This window comes from Apus apus, chromosome 6 (assembly GCF_020740795.1).
Source record: "Apus apus isolate bApuApu2 chromosome 6, bApuApu2.pri.cur, whole genome shotgun sequence".
Taxonomy (NCBI): Eukaryota; Metazoa; Chordata; class Aves; order Apodiformes; family Apodidae; genus Apus; species Apus apus.
In genome coordinates this window covers 37,066,347-37,079,258 of record NC_067287.1, presented here as the reverse complement: position 1 = coordinate 37,079,258, position 12,912 = coordinate 37,066,347, and the positions used below count along the sequence as shown (strand labels likewise).

Sequence of the window (12,912 nt, the reverse complement as noted above, 5' to 3'; positions counted from 1 at the left end):
CTGGTTTTCTGCACTGACTTGTCATTTCTTTTTACATTAAAATGACAAAAGTGGGGGGTGTTCTGTTTTGGGAAGGGATTTTTTGAGTGAGCAGGCAGTAGGACTGGGCAGAGATTAAGAAGAATAAATCTTTTTCATGAAAAAGGGCTAAAGTTAGGTTTTCCCTGCTGATGCTGACAAGTCTAAACTGGGCTGATTTTTAAAAAAATGCTCAGCATTCATGAGAAACTGCTGAAATTCCTGAGTGCAGTTGGGCTCATCTGTCTTGCCTCAGCCATCGGCCTGACTTCCCCAGGGGATGGGCACGGGTGGCAGCAAGCCAGACCAGCACAGCCCCAACACACAGGTCTGCCCAGTCCAGCATATTACCAGATGGCACTGAGGCCATGGGTAGAGTTATTTCATTTATATTTCCAGCTCTCTCATGGTCCCCACCTTCTCTCTTCCCTACCATTGCTCTCGTGTCCTAAGTGAGAAAGAGAGGCTCAACAACCTCGCTTGTTCACCCCTGTTTTTTGCATGGTCATGGGCATGCTTTGGGAGTAGGGGTGAAGTGGAGATTCAGCTGGAAAATGGATGCACATTATGCTTTTTGTCCCCCAGAGCTTGATGCCCCCACCAACCTGAGGTTCCTGGATGCCAACAACTCAGTGTTAGTGCTGTGGACACGGCCCCGTGCTGTGATCACCGGGTACCGCCTGACGGCAGGACCCACAAGAGGAGGTCAGCCAAGGACCTACACTCTGGGACCTTCTGCCACCAAGTATGTCCTCAGGAACTTGCAGCCTGCCACCGAGTACACCGTGTACCTTGTGGCAGTTAAAGATGACTTGCAAAGTGCCAGAGCAACTGGAGTCTTCACCACTCGTAAGTATAAGAGGCGCATATTCCTCTTCCCTATCGCCCTGGCCTTGCTTCAAAACTTGTCTTCAAAGTGGCTATTGTGAGTTGGTTTACAGAAGAAGCCTTTTGAAGTAGCATTCCAGCAGAACTGCTTGGGAAGTATTCCTTGTTCTCCTTTCTGAACTGCCTGGCAGGGAAAAGAGAGTTACTTGCATCAAAAAGCTTTTTTGTTAAATGTATTTCAGCTTTTTCGGTGATGAAAAACAAAAGGGAAAACTTACTCCCTGTACCTCAGTTTTTGTTAAACTGAATGAAAAATGTAATTTTAACTTGATGTTTCCGTTTGTTTGGCTTTTGCATGACAAATCAAGGAAAGCAAACAGCTCTCTTGAAATGGGCAAGGAATAATTAATCTGACATTTGTATAAAACTGAAGGCAGTAATTTCTCAAGCCCAACCATACCACATAAGGCAGCTCAACTGCAGTTACAGAAACTATCACAAACATGGCATTCTTTTATTTCATTTTATTTTTACATTTAAATCATTTGTGCTGCCGGCTTGGAAGAAATATTAAGCAAATTTTGGGAGGAAAGGCAGTTATATAAGAAACCACACATACTTTTAGAAAGAACAAATAGATACACTGTTTAAATACTGATGGAGCAGTCATATAAATTAACGAAACTCAAAGCCATCCAAGCCCAGAACCACATCCTCTTTTCAAGAGAGAATGTGGTTTCATTTAGAACAATGTGAAATTAAAATAAGGGTTCAGACTTTTAATCAGAGTAACACTGTTGATGTTGGCAAAGTGCCTTTTGCTGACAGGCTTGTCTATAAATATTGCTCAGTTGGGATACTATTTGATATCTTAGATGAATATTGCCTTCAAATTCTGGCTTCTTTGAATAAAACCAGACCAGTATAAGGCTATAGATTACCAATATAGAAAGCCTGCTCTCTTCTTTAATAGCTAGGTCAATTCAGATTAAGCTCAGTGGAGTTATTTATTCTGATTCTGGGGCACACAAAGGCTTTGGCTTCTGTCTGATGCTCCTGACAGCTATCAGTGACACCACAGAGTTCTCAGATTGACTTTGAGCTCCCTTTTACTGTACTAACTTCAAAAGGGGTGAAAGAAGTTGGTGAGGGATGGGATGTCCCCTGGCTGGGACAACTGGATGACAGACAAGGGATGTAGTGTTCTGCTGGTTGAATGGCATATGGTGGGTGAAGGAAAAAAAAGCTGGGTTTTAAGGAACACTTTGGATATCATGCCAAAACCAATATTCCCCAAATTCTTGGGGTTGGATGCATGGAGAACTTACAAGGTATTCAGTATTTTCATTTTCCTGAGAAACAGCAAAAACACTGGCTTTGATTAGGTCACTTGCATACTGTGTCTGTTAAGCCCAGCAGGAAGACAGAAGATGTGTCAGATCCCTCCCAAATCCCTAGATTTTAAAAATTAATACAGTTCAGCATCTTTTTATGTACCTCTTGCTGTGGGGACTGCTATAGGTCAGGTTTTCTGACTGTTTGGTGCCATCACAGCAGTTAGACTTCATCTCTCTGAATTCACTTCACAGATCAGCCTGCTGGGTCCGTTCCTCCTTTTAATACAGAAGTGACTGAGACTTCTATTGTCATCACCTGGACACCTGCCCCAAGAATTGGTTTCAAGGTAGGAGAAACTGAAGTCCCATGTTTCTTTTTCCTCCTGCTTCATTGTGATAGAGGACAGGTTAATGCTGGTTGCTGTGGATTGCTGTGAAGATAGCAGCACAAAGGAAAGAGGTGCAGAAGGTGCCCTGCTAGGTCACAGAGGTCAGTGCAAGCATGTCCTCTGGGCTTCAGGTCATGTTTATTAAAGGGACATCTAAATACAAGTTACAGGATTATAAATTGGCATGAAACATGATGCTCATGCCAGATTGTGGGTCTGGATGCTGGTCGTTACTGGGATTGGGATTGTGAAACAACAAACTGTGCTGCTTCTCTGCAGCTGGGTGTGCGCCCAAGCCAAGGTGGAGAGGCTCCTCGTGAGGTCATCTCTGATTCTGGCAGCATCGTGGTGTCTGGCCTGACCCCTGGAGTGGAGTACACCTACAGCCTCACAGTCCTGATGGACGGCCAGGAGAGAGAGGCTCCCATCGTCCGGAGAGTGACAACACGTACGACACGTTTGCTTTTCCACTGTTACTCCTTCTGCCACTCCCTGATCTGCTCTCCAGATCAATGGCTGTCTTCTGGGAGTCAGTTCTAGTCTTTTCCTTCCGTCATGTTCTGGAAGGTGGTTTTCTTTTTTTGGCATGTAGGTGACAGTAGCAGTAGCCCGTGCAACGCGGGGTCACAGTTGCAGGAGAATTCTGCAGCCAATTCTGAAGGCTGAGGATATAATGGGGGGGAGAAGGGATGCTGAAGGAGCCCCCATGATTCTCATGCTTCCCTTTGTTTGCACCTTGCAGCATTGTCTCCACCAACCAACCTACGCCTGGAGCCCAATCCTGATACTGGGATCCTGGTAGTCTCTTGGGATAGAAGCACAACTCCAGGTAACTATGCGGACTTACACTAAACTTGAGAACCTCCTGCTGTATCAAAATGCTGCTGTCTGTTTGGTGGTGCCTTGCAGTTTGTTGAGGAGGCTTTGCTAGGAAGCTTGCTGTTGAGTCATTTTAAAGAAAAATGTACATATTTGTAGGTACATTCAAGGGTATTATTCACATTTAAGTGTAGGCTACCACAGGACTCTTCACGATTTATATTCCATGTAAAATGCTCTTCTGGGGTATGAATGTGTTTCAATAATTCATCTAGTTTAGATATTTGAAGGATTCCTTCAAATATCTCCAGCATCTTAAAAAAAGTCCAAGGGAAGGGAAGCAATGCAGACCAGGAAGATTTCTTGCAGTGAAGAATGAGTTCATGCCATTGAGAGTAAGCATGGAAGTTCTGGAAGTGTGTGAGGTGAACTCCTCACCAACAATAACTGATGAGAGCTATACCACTGACACAGATTGAAAGCTTTTTAAAACTCCACTCTCAGTCTGCAGGTGAATCTTCTCTTGATGTGTCATGAGGCTTTCAGTTTGGTAAGGTCACAAAGGGAGATGAAACTGCTGTGGGAGGGGCATGGGAAGCTTGACAAGGCAGCCTCTTGCCTGCTGGGCTCAGGGTGGCAAAATCACTTGTAAAATGGAATGTGTTTTCAGTTGTTGACCTGAGTCCTGATGGAAATCAGTGCTGCATGAGGTCACTGCATACTGGTGTGTCTGTGTTTCAGGCATCAGCGGGTACCGAGTGACCACTGCTCCTACCAACGGGCAGCAGGGCTCGACCTTGGAGGAGGTAGTAGGTGCAGATCAGACCACTTGCACCTTTGAAAACCTCAACCCCGGTGTGGAGTATAATGTCAGCGTTTACACAGTCAAGGACGACCAGGAGAGCATCCCCATCTCTGAAACCATCACACAAGGTAATGGCAGGATGAGCAGCAGTTCTAGCTGGTGAAAGTCAAATTGCTGAGCTCCAGAGTTCTGTGCTGCACAACTCCTGTTAGTCAGCAGAGGGCTTAGACTAAGGACAGACATGGGCCAGCATGGGACAGAGCAGTTTTTGTACCCATGTACTTCACTGCATGGGCAACCTACACTGTCAACAGGGTGGTGGTAAAGAGATGGATCTGTTGTAGCAGTACACTGAGCTGAAGAGCAGTGGAGATTTAACTTGGCTCTGCAGTGCCCTGGCACCTGCAGCACAGCTCCTGGGACTGGGAGGTAGGTGAAGAGAGGTGTGAGTGGGAAGCAAGCACAGGAGAAATTCTGGCAGCACTAGTAGCACTAGATCACTTCAGCACAATGGAAATGAAAGCCAAGATTGAGAGGTCCATCACTTTAGCACTTCTGGGACACAAAGTGCTGTTTGCCATCTCACATAACACACTGAGATGAATGCAGAAACTACCTTTGTATTCACAGTAGCAAAATTGATATGCATCTCCCCAAATGGTTTCATTTCATCTTCCTTTGTGAGGGCTTTGTGTGTTTGTGTTGTTTCTGCTCAGCCCTGAAATGATGCCAGCTACTGTGTTTGCTTGCTCTTATAACACTGCTTTAAAATTTCCATGCTTCACTGAAGTGCTGTGTGCTCCTTGGGGGTGAACTAATTCTGTGATACTGCATAATTAAAGCAGTAACAGCTTTAGCCCTTCACCATCTTCTGGTGGGGGAAAGCTAAGAACATATGTCTCTGGCTTTTAGCATTCTTTAAGGGTGATACACTACGTGCATTCTGTGTGGGTAAACAATGATTTTACAGAAAACTGGCATTTTTTTGCATCTCTTCTGTAAAATAAATCTTTTCCTAGAAAGACATTAAAATAGAACATAACCACTATTATTAAAGCCAGTCTTTTGCAATATTACTGACCCATAATATACTTCCAAGCTAACTTGGTGCAAGAGAGTGTCCTGCATCTTTGACTCACCTACTGGTGTCTGATCCTGAAGGAGGAAGAGCATCCATTAGCTCCCAGTGATTTCAGGATCACCTTGCTAAAGCTACACAGCCAAATCTCATGGCATAGATCAATACCAGTCTATTGACTGGAGCAGCTGAGGGTTTGGCCATTGTCAATTCAACATTCCCCACCCCTTGCCCGATTCTGTTGGTCCTAACATACAGGGAAATAACAAGTTTGCTATAGAAATAATATCCATAGGGGAAACAGTCACAGCTGTGCTTACAGAAAATGAGGCAACATCTAGAAGGTCTGTATTCAGTGGCTCAATTCTGAGATTTTTGAACAATTTAGCCAACAAGTCAAGTCAGTCTTTGGCCACATGATGAATATGGGGACATTGTTTATCTTCCAGAATACTTGCAATCCAAAGGTCACTTTTAACCATTTGCCATCTTTCCAAGAAGGTGTTTTATTACTCACTGTTCCCTATTGTCTGTTTTTAGCACATACATTGCAGCAGTTAGTGGTAAGTAGAACTTGAAGAATTCTGGGCCAGATCCTCAAGCTGTTACAGGGAGTTGAGACTTTTTTCCACTTCCAGTACGAATAACTTGGATAGTGGATAATCTTGTCCTGAAGCTTTGAGATGGTTCTCACCAGCTGAGGGGTTAGGCTGATTTAGCCCCTTGAAACAGGTTGATATTTTTATGATCCCAGTGATAAAAGTTAGACTTATCATTCAAACAAGACACAAATTCTAGAGGCTCGATCAACTAATAATTCAGAGAAATTGTTTTATTGATGCTTTAATAGACTTTGATCTCTTGTTTTCTACCTGCAAAAAAAAGAAAAAAGGGGGTGCATGTTTTTTCTGTTTCTATTTTCATTAGAAAATTATGGGTCTTTATGAATCATCGTTGCTCAAAGTAAATTTGTTGCAAGTTAAGTTCCTCTTGTAGGTCTTTTTGAGACTTGTGTATCTGAAGTGGAAGTGCATTGTCTCAGGGCACCAGGGGAGGCAGCTGGAGACTGCATTGAAGGGTGCCACAGAAAAAGGAAAACAAGCCAAACCAAAGAACAAACCACCCAAAAACTTGCTTTCCCCCCCCCCCCGACCCCCCAGAGAAATTCTCCGTGTCACCGCAATTGCTCCTCAAGTTCTGTCAATGTTGATGGTGATGAAGACTGCTTTTTTCTCCCTTGTCTTTCTTTTGCCCTCTGTATGTCTTTGCCTTTCCCCTTTGCTCTTTAACTCATTAGAGGTGCCCCAGCTCACTGACCTAAGCTTTGTTGACATAACTGACTCAAGCATCGGCCTGAGGTGGACCCCGTTAAATGCCTCCACCATTATTGGTTACCGCATCACAGTAGTTGCGGCAGGAGAAAGTGTCCCTATTTTTGAAGATTTTGTGGACTCCTCAGTAGGATACTACACAGTCACAGGCTTGGAGCCGGGCATTGATTACGACATCAGTGTAATCACACTCATTAATGGCGGAGAGAGCGCCCCCACCACTCTGACACAGCAAACGGGTGAATTTCTGACAACTTCTGTGTTTCGTGACGGGGACGGTGTCTCATACTGTCACTGGCTGGCAGGGGGGACAGGGCTTTGTCCAAAGAGGAATCGAGCTGCTCACTGGGGGGAAGCTGGACAGACCCAGCTCTCTTTTTCCTAACTGGCAGCTGGGGATGGACACGCACTGCTCAGTTTTCTAATTGGAGGCATTTTAATGTTGTGAGTGGCCTCAACCTTCTGCTGTGCAGATTTCTGGGATCCAGTTGGAATCAAGGAGCCTGAAACACAAGCTGTGTATATTTACCAGGCTTTAAACAGTGATTTCCCCCAAAATCAGGGTGCCAAAGGGCTGGGCAGTTCAGCAGACACCCTCCAGCCTTGATAGCTATCTTAGCTTCCACTGAGCTTCCAGCAGTTGGTTTCAGTGGTGGCCCCACTCTTTCCACAACGCCCCAAAAGGATGCCAGTGAAGCACCACTCCCTGAGCACATGCCTCTGACAGCCATGCCACACCGTCAAGGGTCTCCATAGTGCATGAGCAGAAGGCAAGCTGGAAACTGGTTCTTGCATGAAATCCTGTTGTGTTTGAAAATCCCAAGGTTGTAAACCCTTCGACACGAGTAGAAGTAGGAAATTAGTGATATACCCTCTCCTCCCCTGTGTGTGCATGTATGAATTCTAGATGAGATTACTTTTCCATCTGTAAGCTGCTGCATGGCAACTTTAAACCTCTCTTGGCTCCACATCTGTAATACGAAATCCAGCTGCAAGAAGCACGTTACTGAATCTTGCTACCTTGTTTTCAAATTAGCCCCACGGGGTATTTTCCAAGTATTGGGAATTGCCAAGAGGTTAAAGGAGCCTGACAGTCGTACAGACCTATGTTTCTCTTAACTATAGTAGAACCAAATGTAGTTTAGAAGTCTGTTTGCATGGGTCTGACACAGTAGCCTGTTATGCATGAGATACTTTCTCTGGTGATTCCCTGAACATCTCTCCTGGTCAGCTTTTGTGAACTGGAGGACTGAGATGTGTTTGTTCTTTGCTGTGTAGCTGTGCCTCCTCCCACCGATCTCCGCTTCACCAACGTGGGGCCTGATACCATGAGGGTGACTTGGACCCCACCCACCTCCATCGTGCTGAGCAGCTTCCTGGTGCGCTACTCCCCTGTGAAGAAGGAGGAAGACGTTGCAGAGCTGACAATTTCACCCTCAGACAGCATGGTGGTCTTAACAAGTAAGCGGGTCACCTCCCTAAGTCAAACAAGTCCAAGAGGCCCCTCACGTGTGACAGAAAGCAGAAGAATTGCTTGCTGCAGTTTGGCCAAATTCTCAGCTGATCTAAGCTGTTGTTGGAGTTAGTTAAAAAGCCAAAACATGGTTTTTCCCATCAATCCAAGGACAGTGATGATTCAGCTGATGGGGCAATGCAGCCTGGGTAGGTATTTGCAGCCTGGTTAGGTATTAAGAGTAAATACGTGTTACTCACTTGGTTTGCCAAAAATGTCAAGGACTTGGAGTGCAGAGATTCAGAGAGAGGAGCAGACTGGGCAGAAGGTCATTGCTCCCTTGGTTTTGTATGCTCAGGACCAGAAAATAAATACTATTTGGAACCTTACAGGACATGGCAACAAAACGTGGGCATTTTCAAAATGATGACATTAGCCTTTGCTGGTGCAAAAGCTGAGTTACGTTTGAAGGTTTTTTTCTCCATCCTAGAATCAGGTTGGTTGAGTGAGAGACAATACCCACCTTCAGAAAAAGAGATGAGATCTGGAGCTCGTCTGAGTTCAAATAGCTTTGTTGGGAATTCTTGACCCTATTCCACTTGATATTAGCTAAAACTTTGGCCTGGTGCATAACTTAAGCTATTGGGTATCTAGAAGGAACCTTGTAGAAAAGTAATTGCTTCTAGTCAGTCTCCACAAACTCATGAAGCAGTGACACAGGACACCATGTACCTGTCCTTCAGGCTAAAACACTGCAAACAACTGTAATGCCACAAAAAGGGCAGATTTACACGTTTTACTGTCCTGAAGGCTCAGCTCCGCCATCAAGCAAAAACCTAAAGAAACACAGTTAAAATCGTGTAGGTCGAGTGACTTCTACCTGTTAGCAAAGAAATAAGTCTAAATTCCTGTACTTAAAACTCCACAGATCTGCTTCCTGGTACTGAATATCTGGTGAGAGTCTACAGCGTTTCTGAGCAACACGAGAGTGCACCTTTGTCTGGCATCCAGAAAACAGGTACTTAGATTCACCCTGAGACACATGTGCAATTAATGCAGTCCATTAGGGATTCATTAGCAAGACTTTGTTGCTCTTTTCTTCTCTCTTGCCACCTGGTTGAGGCTGGCAACATCAGCTAGACATCAAAAAGCAACGCGGATGCACATCTTGGGAAGCACTAGGAAATGTTGTTTCATTATGTCTGAGAGGCAGAGCTTCTGTGGCTTGTAAATAGAGCATTGTAGACCCTTTTGTGAGTGTTCCCACAGGGTCTGCCTGAGAACAAGCCCAGGCAGAGCCTGTCTATCTGTCCCTGAGCCTTCCTTGTTTCCTGTGCCATACACTCCTTTCCTGCAGTCATGTTCCAGTGCTTGTTTATCTCTCTTTGATCCTCTACACATACTTGTTTAGTTCCATAGCATTTGCCTTAGGACAACGTTGTTTGAAGCTTAATGAGACACAGCAGTGGTGATGGTGACCACGAGTTGTGCTCAGTCTCTTGTCTCTTTGAAATCCCCAGGTCTGGATTCCCCCACTGGCCTCGACTTTTCGGATATCACTGCAAACTCTTTCACTGTCCACTGGATTGCCCCTCGTGCCACCATTACGGGCTACAAAATCCGGCATCACCCAGAGCACGTTGCTGGCAGGCCCAAGGAGGATCGTGTGCCCCCCTCACGGAACTCCATCACCCTGACCAACCTGCTTCCAGGGACTGAGTACGTGGTCAGCATCATCGCCATCAATGGCAGGGAGGAGAGCCTGCCCTTGGTTGGCCAACAAACAACAGGTGAGCCTGGAGAGAGCACCTGCTGCAAGTCACCGTGGGGATTTCAGGTGCCCTCTAGCAAAGTAATTGCTATTAAACCAGGTCTTCTCCAGCCCCTGGTGAAACTCCACTCATGAAGAAGTGCCTGTGCTGCTGAGCTAGGCCCTGATTTAGAAAAAAGTGGGAGCACCTATACTACTTTCAGGCCATGTCAGATGTCTTTAGGGTCAGTAGAACTTTCCTCCTTAAATCTAGTCCAATGCCAGGTGGTTTTTAACCAGATACATCCCCAGTGTGTGCACTGGGCTGAAACTAAGGCAGATGAGTAGCAGAGGAGCATGAAGTGGTAAGTGAAATATGTAGCTGATTTACATGAACTATAAACTTCCTCTCAATTCTCTGTCTTCCTAGTGTCTGATGTTCCAAGGGACCTGGAGGTCACCCCCACCAGTCCGACCAGCCTTGTGATTTCCTGGGATGCTCCTGCAGTGACAGTCAGATACTACAGGATCACTTATGGTGAAACAGGTGAGGACAGGCTGCTCTGGCCATTAGACAGCCACAGCAAATAGCAAAGGAAATTTTGACTGTAGCAGGTGGAAACCTCCTGTGTCTCTGAGATTCTTGCAGCATATTTAGGGAAGATTATGAAATGTAGGTGCTTTTTTTTTTATTTTTGAAAGGAGAGCAAATGATTGTTTTTTTTCTACCAAAAAGAGCATCTGAAGCACTCCAGTCATCTTGGGGGTGGTGCTGTGTACCTATTTCATTCTTTTCCTTGGGTGGATCTGAAAAAGACTTTGACTCAGCAACCACTGCAATTAGCAGGGTCCTGTCTGTAGCTTGATGCATATAAGATTGTCCTGGTTTCTATGTATAATTCTGAGATCCCTTACATTTGTTTTTTCACCCTGCCCTCCCTAGGTGGAAGCAGCCCTGTGCAGGAGTTTACAGTGCCTGGTACTGTGTCTACTGCAACCATCACTGGCCTCAAACCTGGTGTAGACTACACCATAACTGTGTATGCTGTAACTGGCCGTGGAGATAGCCCTGCCAGTAGCAAGCCAGTCACTGTTACCTACAAAACAGGTGAGATCTCTTTACACAAAACAAAAGAACCTTACCAAAAAACCCCTGTGGCTTTGTGTTGACTTCTTCCCATAAATTTGTATCACTGATCCCCAGCTTCTCTGAGAAGTCATGTGCTGTGTTGTAAGCCCATTGTTTTCAGTGGAGCTGCCTATCATGTTGGCCCAGCATGATAATGACATGACAGAGAAGGGGATCGTGGACTTGGACTTTTGGAGGAGGGAGACCCTGTGGAGCCCAGATAGGGATCCAATCAATATTTGACTGCTTATTGCAGGGTGGAAAATCCTCTTGGGCTCTCCTGTCACGGGGTCACTGTTGACTTAACTTTGGTGCCTCTGGTGCACTGTCATGTTATGTGATCCTGATGAGACCTGACTTCCTAACTCCAGGACTGTCATCTCACTCCTGATCTGGGTGTAGTCTGATCAGACTCCAACTGCAGCTGCAGAAAAGGCATTTAGGAGCCTTTAAAACAACAAAAATAAGTAACATTGAGACAAGGTCAGTCACCCACACATCATGGTTGAGGCTTTTTTGCTCTGGGCTGGCGTGAGGGACCAATAAATAGCAACGTGTGTTTTCTGTGCTAAGAAGCACAGCCTGGAAAAGGGAAAGCAGAATAAAATTCAGCTAGGGGGCAAGGGTTGAGGGAGGGTTTCCTATGCTGATGTACTCAGACATAACTCTTTTTCTTGCCCAGAAATAGACACACCATCCCAGATGCAAGTTACCGACGTCCAGGACAACAGCATCAGCATCAGGTGGCTCCCTTCAACATCCCCAGTCACAGGGTATCGGGTCACAGCTGTCCCCAAGAAGGGTCATGGGCCCACAAAAACTAAAAACGTCCCTGCAGGTGAGTGTACATGACATGCTTCACCAGATCTGTAAAGAATGCAAGATGTGACCCCTAGAATCAATGCTGTCAGGCACGAGGCGTATGCACAAAGCCAGATTTTCTCCTGTTTGTACCTTTCTTTTTTGCCATTTTGCTGACTCCAGTTGGGTGTCATCCAGCAGGAGGTAAGGCAGACTTTTGCCTTGAAAGCTTCACATTTCTTTGACACCACTGTGCTGCAAAGATTTGTTCTGAGCAACCTCAGTGTCTCTGAAAGGCACCTGGGTTTTGAAGAAACTACACTGGATTTTTCTAGCATCCAGCAAAACTTCCCCTAGAACCTTTCTGAAGGTCACATAATGTGACCCTTGGCCATAGCATGGACTCAGTCACGTTTGCTGCAGGCTTGACCTCATTACCACAGAGCCTGCCAGGTCACCTCTCAGGTTGCTCTCAGGAATGTGGAGTGTTTTGGGGGATCTCTGGAGTTTAGCATTCAGCTTGTCAGGCAGCTGGCTTAATGGTCAGTATTATCCCAGAACATGATGAAAGGTGGTCTTCTCTTGCTTTACTTATTTGCCCTTTTAGCTGTGGGGCCTCTGAGCAGGCACAGATTGCAGGTGCCTTGTCATGCACTGCCAGAGAAGCACAGTGCAAGCAAAAAGCAAACTTGATGTGTCAGCCCCATCTCATTTTGATAACAATTATTCGTGGTGTGGCTGCTACAAGCCCTTCACTCAAGGTTACTCAGAGGCCAGTTTTCTACAACTAATGTTGCTCTTTCCTGCCAGATCAAACCCAAGTCACTATTGAAGGTCTGCAGCCCACAGTGGAGTATATGGTCAGTGTCTATGCTCAGAATCAGAATGGAGAGAGCCTCCCCCTGGTTGAGACAGCTGTCACCAGTATGTATTTCACTTCATGGTAACAAAACATGTTATCTCTTGATGTCTGAATCTTCCATGCCCTGTGACATTCCCAGTGAAAGTGAGTGGCAGGTGCCTTAGTCTCCAGGAGAAGGGAGGGTGTTCTGCTCTGTGAGACAGTACCCTGCACCTAAATTGCAGACACTGGCAAAATGCAGTCCCTCTCCCTCAAGCACTGGCAAAATGCAGTCCCCCACCCCCTCAAAATGCTGCGCTTCTGATTTTCTTT

General features: G+C 45.6%; 1 protein-coding gene across 6 annotated transcripts in view; it reads left to right on the top strand.

Moving 5' to 3' along the window:
• The window catches only part of FN1 (fibronectin 1), a 53,872-nt gene that overhangs the window by 26,117 nt on the left and 14,843 nt on the right, over nt 1–12,912 (top strand). For 5 of the 6 annotated variants that reach the window (XM_051622701.1, XM_051622704.1, XM_051622703.1 and 2 more), the window contains exons 20-31: nt 604–867; nt 2,436–2,530; nt 2,852–3,020; nt 3,315–3,401; nt 4,133–4,324; nt 7,884–8,066; nt 8,987–9,076; nt 9,579–9,848; nt 10,239–10,355; nt 10,752–10,916; nt 11,620–11,775; nt 12,549–12,662. In XM_051622701.1, coding sequence (XP_051478661.1) covers nt 604–867; nt 2,436–2,530; nt 2,852–3,020; nt 3,315–3,401; nt 4,133–4,324; nt 7,884–8,066; nt 8,987–9,076; nt 9,579–9,848; nt 10,239–10,355; nt 10,752–10,916; nt 11,620–11,775; nt 12,549–12,662 — 1,902 coding nt within the window. Of the gene's footprint in view, nt 1–603; nt 868–2,435; nt 2,531–2,851; nt 3,021–3,314; nt 3,402–4,132; nt 4,325–6,571; nt 6,845–7,883; nt 8,067–8,986; nt 9,077–9,578; nt 9,849–10,238; nt 10,356–10,751; nt 10,917–11,619; nt 11,776–12,548; nt 12,663–12,912 lie in introns of all 6 variants that reach the window. The other variant, XM_051622706.1, reaches the window with a different exon arrangement.